The sequence below is a fragment of the Bos mutus genome, chromosome 18, assembly GCF_027580195.1.
Source record: "Bos mutus isolate GX-2022 chromosome 18, NWIPB_WYAK_1.1, whole genome shotgun sequence".
NCBI lineage: Eukaryota > Metazoa > Chordata > Mammalia > Artiodactyla > Bovidae > Bos > Bos mutus.
The window spans coordinates 33001647-33016625 of NC_091634.1; the positions used below are offsets into that span (position 1 = coordinate 33001647).

At 37.5% G+C, this 14979-nt stretch overlaps 1 protein-coding gene across 1 annotated transcript in view; it reads left to right on the plus strand.

Annotated features, from left to right (window-relative positions):
- Nucleotides 1–14979, plus strand: part of CDH8 (cadherin 8) — a 402649-nt gene that overhangs the window by 124715 nt on the left and 262955 nt on the right. Inside the window, exon 3 of the mRNA XM_070388321.1 lies at nucleotides 14274–14568. Within this exon, the coding sequence (XP_070244422.1) occupies nucleotides 14274–14568 (295 nt within the window). The remainder of the gene's footprint in view (nucleotides 1–14273; nucleotides 14569–14979) is intronic.

Consider the following 14979-nt stretch of genomic DNA (forward strand, 5'->3'; position numbering starts at 1 on the left):
ATGACTTAGAGGGTAGGATTGGTGGGGAGGTTGGAAGGAGGTTCAAGAGGGAGGGAATATAATCATACATATAGCTGATTCACTTTGTTGTACAGTAGAAACTATTGCAACATTGTAAAGCAATTATACTCCAATTAAAAAAAAAAAGAAGAAAATAAGCATATCTAGTATAAGGAAGCTCATGGTCTTAGAAAAATGACTGAATAAGTAAAGAATGTGGCAGCTACCCGTGCCTGGGTATCTGGGGTAACCATGTATTTTCTGAGGGATCATCCATGACAGAATACTGAGGAAGTAAAGCAGCTATGCAGAATGGAGGGACGTGTCTAAATAAGCACAGGCTCTTTGAGCTATACAACGTCTGAGAAGTCATTTTATACTTTTTATTTTATAAGTGAAGGAAGGTACAGTTAGAAAGGGTACAAGGTTTACCCACAGACACTAGATAACTGATATATAAACTTAGCAGCATTTCAACAATTCTATAATTGTACTGATTGGAAGTATTACATGAGTTTTCTGTGGTTGCTGTGACAAATTACCACAGACATAGTGGCTTAACATGACATGGATGTATTATCTTATAATTATGTAGGTCAGAAATCAACATAGGTCTCTCCAGGCTAAGATAAGGCATCTGCATGTGTTCTTTTCTGGAGCCTCCAGGGAGAATCTGTTATTTCTTTTTAAACCTTTCAGTCTAGAGGCTACTCATTTCTTGGTTTTCGGCCCTTTCTTACATCTTCACAGTGAGCAGACTTAAATCTCTCTGACCATTATTCTGCAATCATATCTCCCTCTGACCACAGACAGAAGAAATTTCTTAAAGGATACATATATTTAGATTGGGCACACCTGGATAACCCAGAATAATCTACCCATTTCAGGGTCCTTAAATTAATCACATACATAAAGGCCCTTTTGACAGGTAAGGTAACATATTTATAGGTTCTAGTAGTGAGGACATGGATATCTTTGGGGGGCTATCTATCAGTCTACAGCACTTAGAATTGTAACATATCAGTATAATCATTGTAAATTGCAGCCACCATTTTGTATGAGTAAGGTATTCATTGATAAGTAGCTGGTGTGATTTGGGAGGATATGTTAGTTTGCTGGAGCTGGCATAATAACATGCAGAAGACAGAGTAGCTTAAAGCAACAGAAGTTTATTTTCTCACAGCTCTGGAGGCCAAAAGTCCAGGTGTCAGCAGGTTGGGTGTCTCCCTAGATCTCTGTCTCTTTGGCTTGCAGACAACTGCCTTCCGGCTACCCTTTCCCATACCTCCTCCATATGGTCTTTCCTCTGTGCGCCTGTGTCCCTGGTATCTCTCTGTGTGTCTAAGCTTCCTCTTCTTATAAGGACACAGTCAGATTGAATTAAGACCCATCTTAATGATCTCATTTTAACTTAAACATACTCTTTAATGGCTCTATCACCAGATATGATCACATGCTTTTCTATTTAAATTTTTATTGAAGTATGGTGATTTAACATATGTTATTTTCAGGTGTATAGCACAGTGACTCAGTTATTTTATATATATGATATATATGTATTATATATGCATATATATGAGTGTGTATGAATCTACATGCTGCCTGCAATGCAGGAGACCCAGGTTTGATCCTCGTGCTGGGAAGATCCCCTGAGAAGGAAATGGAAACCTATATCTATATCTATATCTATCTATCTATCTATCTATCTATATATATATATGATATTGTCACATTCTGAAGTACTGGGGGTTAGAACTTCAACATATTAATTTTGAAGAAGAAACTATTGACCTTCCAACAGAGGACCTGAAAGAATTATTTGTTTTTGTTTAAGAATGAAAAAACTTGATTTTCATAAAAAATACTAATAATATCATTATTATTGCAGGGGATTTATGGATTTGCAACAGATCTATTTATAGTGTGAAAAGTAAGGGCATTTTTAGTTTTCAGGTTGTTGTTGCTATTAGGGATTTTTTCAGCTAACTTCTAAGCTTCATTGACAGAATGGAGATGGAGTGGACAGACACATACGTACCCACACACACACACACACACTCAGTCTTAAACACACACTTATTTATAGCACTGAAGGCTATATTAGCATCTAATTCCATAAGTGATGGTATATTAGGTTCCATTTCCACATCATTATGGTCATTAGTCGCTAAGTCCTATCCGACTTTTGCAACCCCATGGACTATATAGCCCTCCAGGCTCCTCTGTCGAGATTTCTCAAGCAAGAACACTGGAGTAGGTTGCCATTTCCTTCTCCTGGGGATCTCCCCAACCCAGGGATGGAACATGGATCTTTTGCATTGCAGACAGTCTTCTGCATTGCAGGCAGATTCTTTACCAACTGAGCCACCAGGGAAGCCCCCATCCCATCACTATAGGGATACTATAGGAATGAAACTTGGGGGAGTAGAGTTAAAATAATTAAGAACAACTTTTACATACATACTATCCTTAGAACAGTCAGGTAAATGTTTTTATAATGGTGCTAATGGCTTTGTTGGTATCATTTTAATAAAAAGAAACTAAAATAGGGACATTTAAAGTGATTTGTCTGAAATCATATCTACTAGTTTTAATTCAAATCAGGTTTTCTGATTGTCATTTTTCGAAAAGGAAGGGTGTTTGTGAATCTATTTAGTTAGCCATCCTCTTATCTATTTCTTTGTGCACCTATCCATTCTCCAACAAAACCATTTAACGGCCCTTCTTCTTCCTCTTAATTTTTTATCACCACATTTGTCCATTTTTCCACCCACACATCAATAATCCATTGATGAATAATCAATAATTCATCTACCCATTGAGTTGTCAAACTTGCATATTTCTGTTTAATCTGTGCTTTGGTCATGACCCTCTTCTTTCTTATTGAGGTTGTGAATGAGACAGTTTACAGTGTTCAAGGGGTAGGAGTGGGTAACACAGCTAAGTTATTGTCAGGCTTTAAATTTTGGGTTTGTGGATTTCTTTGGCCATGCCACATGGCCTGTGGGATCTTAGTTCCCCGACCAGGGATTGAACCAGGGGCCCCTGCATGGGAAGCATGAAGTCTTAACCACTGGACAACACTTATCAGGCTTTTTGATCACATAAAAAAATGATTTGCCAGGGTCACATCCTATTCTATAGCCCAAACTAAATCCCGGGTTTATGTTATTTCACTTTTAACTTTAACTTCAACATTCTTCCAAGTTCATGGCATTTTGATTACCTCACAGTCCCTTTATAAAGAGAGAATTTCAGAGAGAATAGATGACTGTCATTTGGTTATCCACTGTGTTCTTTCCCACTGTGATCTTGTCAGTTTTTGGATAACAAAATGCATCCTGTTTAGCAAGTAATTGTGATTACCACATCAGAAATTTGTCTCATATTTTCAACTCCTATTGGGACTCTGGTTAATCAAGGTCTTTTCAAACATAAAGGACACTGACACAACCTTCTTAAATGTTTTCTCCTTTTTCCACAGTATAACGGAAGGTTATACTGGTCTCATCACTTCATGGCAAATAGATGGGGAAAGAGTGTCAGACTTTATTTTTCTGGGCTCCAAAATTACTGCAGATGATGACTGCAGCCATGAAATTAAAAGACGCTTGCTCCTTGGAAGGAAAGTTATGACCAACCTAGGCAGCATATTAAAAAGTAGAGACATTACTTTGCCAGCAAAGGTCTGTCTAGTCAAAGCTAAGGTTTTTCCAGTATCCATGTATGGATGTGAGAGTTGGCATGTGAAGAAAGCTGAGTGCTGAAGAATTGATGCTTTTGAACTGTGTTGTTGGAGAAGACTCTTGAGAATCCCATGGACTGCAAGGAGGTCCAACCAGTCCATCCTAAAGGAAATCAGTCCTGAATATTCATTGGAAGCACTGATGCTGAAGCTGAAACTCCAGTACTTTGGCCACCTGATGCAAAGAACTGACTCAGTCTTTTGGACTCTGTGAGAGAGGGAGAGGGTGTGATGATTTGGGAGAATGGCATTGAAACCTGTATAATATCATATATGAAACGAATTGTCAGTCCCCCCCCCCCAAAAAAAAAGACCCTGATGCTGGGAAAGTTTGAAGGCAGGAGGAAAAGGGGACGACAGAGAATGAGATGCTTGGATGGCATCACCGACTCAATGGACATGAGTTTGAGTAAACTTTGGGAGTTGGTGATGGGCAGCGAAGCCTAGCATGCTGCAGTCCATGGGGTCACAAAGAGTCAGACATGACTGAACAACTGAACTGAATTGAACTGAAGGTTTCAGTCTAAATTGATCTTTGAATATTAACAATATCCTTAATATATGTTTTAAATGTCCATATCTATTTAAAATCTACTTCTTTTGTTTGGCTAATAATCTTAGTTGTCTCCTTTTAGTCCTATTCACCTTGCTTACATTGTATATTATCACATTGTCTATTTATTCTGAACAAAATTTCCCTCTCTCATATCGACATCTGTCCTATTCATCTATCTATCTATATATATATATGGAAAGAGAGATAGAAAAATTTTCAAGAGATTTGTGGAGAGTGATGATTGAGTTGAAAACTAAACATGCTCCAAGGATCTTTGTATAAGAATCTCTTATAATTTATAGTTGAACTCCCAAGTACTATGTCTGCTTGAGTATAAGACAAGGAATAGGACTTTGAGAGAAAAAATTTATTATGTTTTCCCAAATGAGTCTTTTTAGTGAGAAACCCTGTGGTCCTTCCACCCACCTACTCAACAATATGTCCATTTGTTCATTCATGTGTTGATTCATAGAATTTAATGTGCTTGATCCTTTCACCTAAATTTCTTTTAGTAATAGATCCACAATTATTATTCACCCACACTCTGGCACACACAAGCATTTATTCAATGACACAATGCACATTGACCACCCCCTTTTACTTCTAGGCTTACAGTTTTTGAATAACAAGAAATAAAAATGAAGTACACTTTAAACACCTTACAGTTTTATTTGTGAAATACACATCACTAAAGCTGAAAAAAGAGTAAAAGCTTCCAAATAAATCTACTGTCTGTACTTCCTAAACAGTAAGTACCAAATATGTGATTATATTCCCAATATAAGAATGTCCAATGTAAGAGTTTAAGCTACTTTGTACAAACAGCATTTTAGTCAAGAAGTAACATTCTTGTATTTACTACAAAGTAATGCTGCATGTCGAATTCTGACCCACAATATATTGTTAGGTGTATTTTTCTTGGAAAGAAGTTCCAGTTTTGGCAGAATCTATCATTGTAATTCCAAGATTCAGTCTCCACAAGAATCCACCCTATATGCAGTTTTGTTTGAATGTTTTAGTTCCTAGAAGATAATGTGCTTTACCGATTATCTATTGGCATATTTTAAGCATTACAAAAACCCTTTAGGTTTTGTAATGATAGGTTGTTAAAACTGTTATTAAAAAATACTTTACAAACAAGGACACCGAATTCTGGGGAGATTAAGCAAATCCCTCAGTGTTTTCCTGTTTGTTCTATTTCTTATCAGGCGTTCATTCTGGTTCCCATAATATCAATTACTACTTTATAAATCTTTGATTGCCTTAAAGAAACGTATTGACTTCCAACCCTGTAGGATTTAATATATTAGCCAGTATGTTATCAACATACATACGATAAGAAAGTATTATTGTTCAGTTGCTAAGTTGTGTCCAACTCCTTGTGACTCCACGGACTGCAGCATGATGCCAGGCTTCGCTGTCCTTCACCATCTCCTGGAATTTGTTCAAACGTGTGTATTGAGTCGGTGATGCCATGCAACCATCTCATCCTCTGTTGCCCTATTCTCACACCCTCACTCTTTCCCAGCATCAGGGTCTTTTTCAGTGAGTCAGCTTCTCGCATCAGGTGGCCAAAGTATTGGAACTTCAGCTTTAGCATCAGTCCTTCCAGTGATATGTCCAAATGAAAGGAGTTCAATGTCTTTTATGCCCCTACTAAGTCACTTCAGTCGTGTCCAACTCTGTATGACCCCATAGACGGCAGCCACCAGGCTCCCCCACCCCTGGGATTCTCCAGGCAAGAACACTGGAGTGGGTTGCCATTTCCTACTCCAATGCATGAAAGTGAAAAGTGAAAGTGAAATCGCTCAGTCGTGTCCGACTTTTCGCGACCCCTTGGACTGCATCCTACCTGGCTCCTCCATCCATGGGATTTTCCAGGCAAAGTACTGGGGTGGGTTGCAATTTCCTTCTTTATGCCCCTATAGTTGCTTAAATACTGGAGTCTTGATCTCAGTACTTAAATAAAAGAAAAAGAAATCTGAGAATACAGAACTTAAGCATCCTCAGAGCATGTTTAAGATCATTTTGGTAGGATAGGCACACTTATGTTATTTTTCCTATGACATCATTATGGAATGGATCCATCTCCTTTCTCTGAATCCTATCAACAAGGATAATTTGGCTTCACTTGTGTGTGGGTCTTTATATAAGGAGAAATTTTGCTTATCATGATCGCTCAGATAGTTGAAATGCTGTTTATCATCAAAACATTCCCTTAAAAAAAAATTGGACTTGGGAACTTTCCTTATTGGAGTCTGGCTAAGAGAGATTGGATTTTCTGTAAACTTACATGTCATGTTTCCAAACCCATAAAGCTGTGGTCCAGACTGAAGAAAGTAGCAAATTTGCCAAGGTCATAAGTGTTGGCTTGCAAAGTCTCTTGGTAAACAGCCTGCCAGCCTCTTCTTGTCAATATTCTCTGTTTGCATTCCTATTAGTTGAGCATACTGCCTTTCTATTTCTGTCTCTACTCTATTTCAAGCTTTTATAGGACAAACTGTACTTATGGCTTCATGCACATGGCTTCTAAATGTCTTTAAAAAATGCCTATTGACATTTAGGGACAGAGTAGGGAGTCTGCTCCAGCCCATCTCCTTCTCATACAGTGAACTAGGAAACCCCCAGGCTAACTAGATATGCAGTCCTGGGGGTTTCTCTGGAAAGATGCCAAAATGTATAGGCTCTGAAATCTGATTTACTGAGTTACATCTGGTTCTGTTATTTGTTAATTATGTGAACTTGAGAAAATCCATATATTTACAGAACCTGTATCTCTCATCCTTGTAAAGTCACTGACAAGGTGCAGGCCGTTATGATAGATCCTATACAGACACAACAGCCATTAGACTTTACTGAGCATCTGCTATGTACCAGCTATTATGCTTGTTGTTGAGAAGATTGTTGAATAACATACCTGGATGCCCTGTCTTTGTGGCACTTACTATCTTAAACAGTAGCACAAGTATTGCATTCCTAATTCTGGTGATAATTTTGGATTCCTGCAGCCAGAAGCAGCAGTTTACTCAGACTTGCTTCCAATTTTCTATTTCTCTGGGCATTGCTCCCCTTGGCCAGGTTAAGGTATTCAGCACTCATACCAGCAGCTAACGCAGAGTGCAAAGACCGCAGATCTGAGATATCAGGATGCTACACATTTGTCTCCTGTAAAACATCAGAACTTTTTTGTCAACGTAGAAGGTCACCTGCATTGTAAGATGCTCTGTTCTAGTCTTTTAATCGGTGATTGTGTCTTCTTCATTCTTTCACCATGTAAGACAAATTTCAGGGTAATTTGGTTTGTATGAGAATGAAGGACTGTTATTATTTCACTGAATTATTTCTTCAGAGTGTATGATCACATGCGTAAGTGCATATTCCCAACTCAATCTTACTAACATGCTGAGGTGTTCTTATGTCTATTACTGAGCTGTAGTTGTATAATTTGTTTCTGCAAATTGTTAAGAATGATGTGACTCAGAAATAGAGAACAGATTTGTGGTTGCCAGTGTGGGGGTGGGTGGGGGAGCAAGGGAGGGAAGGATTGGGAGTTTGGGCTTAGCGAGGAAAAGTGTTATATATAGAATGTGTAAACAGTAAGGTCCTGCTGTATAGCACAGGGAATTGTATCCAATATCCTGTGATAAACCATAATGAAATAGAATATGAAAAAAGCATATCAGTCTATCTATATGAGTCCCTTTGATATACAGCAGAAATTAACCCCACATTGAAAATCAACCATACTTCAATAAAGTAAATGGAATATAAAGCGGCATGACTGGATGAAATAATTATTTAGATTTACTAAAGTGTTGTAACATTTCAGCATATAAAGGCATCTTACAAGCGATGTGGTCCAATCTCACTCCTCCTACTCCATCTCCCACCGTCGTATTATGATTAATTTAGCTCTATCCTGGGTCAGGAAGATCCTCTGGAGAAGGAAATGGCAACCCACTCCACTACTTTTGTCTGGAAAATCCCATGGATGGAGGAGCATGACAGGCTACAGTCCATAGGGTCGCAAAGAGTCGGACACGACTGACCAACTTCACTTTCACTTTCAAAGCATCAGGAACCCGCGGTTGTCTAGTTCTACTTGAATACAATGATGAAAGCAAACTCATTCTTGAATGGACCGTTTCATGTTGGGTCAGCATCTTTTGTGAGATGTTCTATTGTGTGCAAGAAGACTGAACTACAGGTTAAAATAAGTAGACTTCAAGTCAAACTTCTGGTCCTTCTGGTGGGGGAGCAGTTCAAAACAGGAATGTATTGTTTTCCTGTATCAATTTACTCTTTCTCCTTACCTGCCCTTTCACTCCCCTAGCAGCCTAAATGTGTACCTGATTTAGAGTGAAGTCCTGCTTCACTCTAAATTTATACTCTGTTACGTTTCTGGTCCCACCTTTGATATTAATTGGTTACCATTTAAGAATTAGATTATCCATCCATTCATAACTGATATAGATCGTTAGCCCGAAGTACCTGTGTCTCCCTGACAGGCACCTACTAGATACTGAGAACACAGTGTAAGATGTGACTTTATTTAAGTGTGCTAAGCTTGCTGTTCTCTCCAAGGGAGAATAGATTGATGAAAACCAGGAATCAGTAAGTGAGAGAGATTCATGTTGTAGTGATCATTGTTAACCCCTTTGGGTTCTAAAGATGCTGATTCTCTCCCAGTAACTCTAGAGGAAGACAGGAAATTTGAGGAACTCTCCTGGGATTTCCTTTTGGATTGAGTGGAACTTCAAAGTAAGTTCCGAGGTCAGAGCTACAGATGTTCATATGAGGAGCTGATTTCCCCCGTAGTTCACTGAGTCCTGTTCTACATCACTCACTCTCCAGGAAGAGGTTGGCAAGCACGGTAATTAAGTCATTCTTTGGTATTAAGATAGGCACTCAGAGGAGACTTTATCTTCTCTTGGCTCTACTGTATTGATACTAGAAATACTTCAGTGTCCTCAAGAATTCTGAAGAAGAAGGTGGAAAAGTAGTTTGTACTTTTATAATTTGACAGCCACAGAACTGTCTCTGGTCATCTGATCTTTAAGGGTAAATTTACTAATTTTAAATTCAGAAATAAATTGAACATTTAGAAAAGCAAAAAGGTTATTTTCTTCTAGCCTCAATAATCAGAAAGTGCCATAAATTCAAAGTAGTTTAGCCTTTCATAATAAGTTGGCTGAAATCACTAGATGTTAGATTAGTTTAGCTGCTTTCTTCTCATATTGTAAGGACAATATAGGCTCAATATAGAAATTTAGAAGAGTGAAGTACAAACTGTCCGTAGTATAATTAAACAGGGATTAGCCAATGCTTGTATTAGTTTTGACTAATCTCACTGCACACTTAAATTTTAAAAATGAATGCAGTATTTTATTTTAAATAAAAAAGTATGTATCTAATTTAAAAAAAGAGAGATGGGTGACACTGAAGAATAGGGTGGGAGGGGCTCTTATTCTGAGGACAGTGCTATTGAATATCAGGCACTTTCCTCTGTTTTCTGTTATTCATCCACTGTCATCCATCCACTCGTCCTTCCCTTGATGTTCCCTCTGCTATGTCTCAGGAGTTCTGCTAAAATTGAATGCAGAATTGAGGGAACTCAGGGTTTTATGTTTAGAGTAGATAAGGTTTCAGCTCACTAGACCTCACATTTCTAAATTTCTTCACTCTTCTTTAAATTACTATTTTGAAAATAAAATGAGACAGTGTTCTTTCCTTCCCTTCCCTTCCTTTACCTTACTCCGCAAACACTTTCTGAGCCCCAAGAGCATGACAGACACCTTACTAGGCAGTGGGAATGCAAAGGAAAGTGGAAATGCAAATGTTTCCTCCCATGGCTTTTAAAGTTTTAAACTTGTAATTAGGGGATATTATGCAAATATATGAAAGATAGTGAGGGTATAATTACATTGATGCTCACAATTCAGCTCAATTATGTTGTGGTCCTGTTACAATCCCTGAAATGGAAGACGCAACATGAATGACCAATGAATGACCAGGATTGCTCACTGTATACCCGACACTCGGTGCTCCTTGCCAAGGCTGCAGGGAGTGACCACAGGGGTTCATCTGGTTGTAGGTGACACAGATCATGGGTGTGGGGCTGAACTTGGAATCCCAATTTGAGGTAGCTTTGTGAATTGAGGTCTAAGTTTTCCTCTGACTTCCTCTTTCCCTTTGCTTTTAAGACTTTTGCTAACGGGTGCCTGCCTACCACTGTGATTTACTGAAACAAAACTATTAGGATGCCAGGCTAGTTGCTCAGCAGCGTGTGAACCCATGACTCCTGCACTGGCAGGTGGATTCTTTATCATCGAGACACCAGGGAAACCCAAATCATTACTTTTTTGTAGTGGCCTTTGCTGTTCCCCACACTCTATTTTGTGAGTTAAATAAATTTAACATATGCACTCCGTCGCCACCTCCCCCCACCACCCCAGCTTTCTTTCTGTATCAGAGCCTTGGGGCATGTATTTGAATCCAGGAAATTTACTTTAAATCTTATGTTGTTAAGATTTCCACTTGCTGATAGTAAATTCTATGGAAAAGTTCCCTAAAAACCTCTGAATTTCAGTCATTTCATTGTTGAAATGCAGGAATGGTCTCTGGTTGGCTGTGAGAATAGATTACATATGTAGATGCAAGATGTTTACCAGATAATAAGTAATCAGTGCGTGTGACAGTAATAGTAACAGTAACAATAACAAATATTTTCTGTTTGTGTTATCTCCCACAAAGCTGTGGGTCTTTGAGGGCAGAGACCATGTCTGCGTTGCTTATAATCATGTTTGGTGCATAATTAACCAATGAATGGATGAGGTCTTTGTACCACAGCCAGGCCAACATCTTACCACTGCAGCCAATTTGCATGTGGCCCTTATCCCGGTATAATTAGCAGAAGCAGCCCTTAGGAGAGATGGTCCTCACACTTCCAGATGATGCATGATGTGTGAGAATTTGGGATGTCTTTGGCATCATGATCTCACAGAGAAGGTCCTGGGGTGGGTTGACAGAGCAGTCTTGATACATTGAAGTGAACAGGTTTAAACAGACACATGAAGACCAACCAAGAGAGCAGCAGCTTATTAGCATGTATTCTGATTTCTCAGGACCAGATGTGGAGTCTTATGAACATTTGCTCCCTGTAAATTGCTATTCTTACACACCCACAGGTCTTTATTTGTAATGTTAAGTTGATTACTTCAATGAGCCATGTTCAAGTGTGTGTATGTGTATGTCAATATTAATAACTGGATGAAAGAAATGAATATGGAAACACAATACTCTGCCTTTTAAGATCATGAGGGCTCTGGATTTTGCTGAGATTTGCTAAAAATAATTTTCCAGAAGAAAGAGGAAGTACACAGTGTTTGCTAAGAGCTTTTTTCTCCATTTTTTCAGGATGGAATTTTGGGAACTTTTCACTCAGCTTGCAGATAGGCTTTATTATAGTGTTTTCAGATAGCTGTATATAGTTGAGGATGTTATGAAGTAGAAACAGCTTCAGTTATTATACAGTTAATATTTAAATTTTCTGTTTTTCAAATAGATCATCTCAGATTATAAAACCAATTCTGCAAAATAGGTATCTTATCTCCATATTAGAGGCAAAGTAACTGAAGCTCAAATAAATGTGTTAATTTCTTCAGTTCACATAGTTAGCGAGATCTGAGTTTTACTTAGCTTATTGTTTTTTCAAAACCTATGCTGTTCCCTTCTCCCTCAGTTATTTCTAAATACAAAGGAAAGGACCATCAAAATCTAAGAATATGATAGGATTTACTAATCAGAGGCCATTCATAAATGTATGGAAAATATGGCACGAATAAGCTCTAACATAAATAATAACAGTATTTTGAATGATTTAATTTTTGATAGCAAAACTGTGATGGGCAAGAGTGACACATGTCAATACATTCTGAGTCTCAGGAATGCATGTATATGAATGGGAACATCCATGAATCATACTTTATTCAAATTTTTCTTTTTTAATAAAAATGCTAATAGAATATTAAAATGCACATAAATTAAAATGATCATAAATTTGGATTAATATCACATTAATGAATTATATTCCCACATTCATTAAGATGAAGTGGCATTTCAATATTTCCTCTTGTTAATAAGTTTAGTACAATAAATGAAATGGATACAATTTGAGGTTCAATAAATATTTGATGTAATCTTATGTTTTAACTTTTAAAAATATTCAGAAGTAAAATAGGCGATCTAGATGCATTTGGACGCGTTGTTGCTGTTTTATGTCTTTTGTATAATCTTTTCTTTTCATTTATTGAGGAGCTAAATAAAATTTAAATTGGCAAAGAAAGTGATAAAATCTGTTCTGAATCAAAAGTGATCCCAAGAGAACACAATGCCTTTTGAGTTTCTAGGAGTTTCTTTGCACAAGACTTTTTTTCTTCAATATATACATATATATATTTTAAGGAACAGGTATTTAAAAATCTCATGATGCGAGAACGAACTATGCACACCATAAACAATTCTTATGGCGCTTGCCAGATCTTTTGTGTTGGGGTTATGTGTGTGCTCGTCTCAGCCTCTCCTCTTTCCCCACATAAGTCAGTTGCTCAGTCATGTCCGACTCTTTGTACCTCCATGGACTGTAGACCGCCAGGCTCCTCTGATCATGGGGATTCTCCAGGCAAGAATACTGGAGTGGGTTGCTGTGCCCTACTCCAGGGGTCTTCCCAACCCAGGGATCGAACCCAGATCTCCTGCATTGCAGCGGATTCTTTACCATCTGAGCCACCAGGGAAGCCCAATAACTAATTATATTGGCATTTAAATAATTGTGTTTATCTGAAAATATGTGCATTTAAGGAATATTTTACAACTATAATCCAATGAATTTTCCTTTTAAAAATGCAAATTAAAAATATATATTCTTGTTTTATTTTATTTTTTAATAGGAGTCTATATAGTATAAAGAAAAAGCCCCATATATCAGAACACTTTTGTCTCCCTCCTGAGAATAAACTATGAAATTTTGGGATTCTGTTTTCCCCAGTACATACCAAAATGTTTTAGGCAGAGTAGGTGTTCAATAAATATTTATTGCCATGATTGAAGATGGATCTGAATTCCTGCTGCAAAGTTTTTATTTCTCAAAGAAGTCCCATTTCTGGAAAATGTGCTCCCATAATCTGGTCTCAGTCATCTTTGTAAAATGGGAATAATTTTCCTGGACTAGAAGAATTATACAAATCAAAGGGGAAAAAATAACTTACACAAACATAAGGTCTTAATATCCATCAGATTGTTAGAATTATGTCAGCGTTATGAATAGAGCAGCCAGAGCTGAGTTGAACTTTAGGCCGGCTGCACTTGTTTCTATCAAGTAGAAACTGTAGAGATGTTACAATATACCTTCTCAAACTTCCCTTTTCTTGTGTTTCATATGAAATATTCCAATTCAATGACTTTTGGAAAAAATGAGAAGAATTAGTACATGAGAAGTGATTCACACAGTTTTTGGCACACAGATAGTAGCCCATAAAAATAACTAATAATAATAATAACTTTAAATTTATTAAATTGAAAAGAATGCATACATTTTTATATATTCTTATCAATCTTTTTATCATTCTAATTGCACATCAGTTAATACTAAGCAAGTAAATATATGAATAAATTGAAGGAACACATATACTTTAGTGTTTTCTGCTCAGTTTTTTTTATCATTGTAAATGTGTATCAATTTATACTGAACGGGCCAGAGTATTTTTTAAAGGCATTCAAACATATTTGTTTGACTCTCATATACTGTACTTGATATACAGACGGTTGCACAGACTCTCTGTGCAGCTACTGTTGGCAGAAATTGATGAAGTTATAATCACTGTAGAAAGAAACAACGTTATATTGAAACAGGAGGTATTTAAAACATACTTTGCAAATTGCCACATCACTAACCAATGTCCCCTTTCATTTTAGCTACACACAGACCTGGATCCTGGGAGCAAAAAAATCAAATACATCCTGTCAGGCGATGGAGCTGGGACTATCTTTCAAATCAATGATGTAACAGGAGATATTCATGCTATAAAAAGACTTGACCGAGAGGAAAAAGCTGAGTACACCCTGACCGCTCAGGCAGTGGACTGGGAGACGAATAAGCCTCTTGAACCTCCGTCTGAATTTATTATTAAAGTCCAAGACATCAACGACAATGCCCCAGAGTTTCTCAACGGACCCTATCATGCCACTGTGCCAGAGATGTCCATTTTGGGTATGTATGCTTCCATTTTCACAGAACTATTAAGAATCATCTTTAAAATAGCTTTTGGCATCAGGGATAGTGTGTGACTGAATAAGAGACATTTATTACCGTCTTATCTCTAATTTGCATTTCCAAATCCCCATTTTTGGCCTCAGTTCCACAGCTCAATAGCTTTAGTCCCTGAGTAATAGGAACTGACGAAGCAGTTTTATTAAAATCTCTCTCCTTGCACGACAGTACTTCAATAGGCTGAATTTGTATTCCTCTCATAGACCTGGAGTTCGAGTATTGTTACTGAGGCGGATTTATCAAGATTTGTTCCAACATGCCAGACTAATCCTATTGATATTTGCTTGATGTTTAATTATTTGTTTGTGTGTATTCACATGCAGATATAGCACATAGAGAAATAGAAAAGTG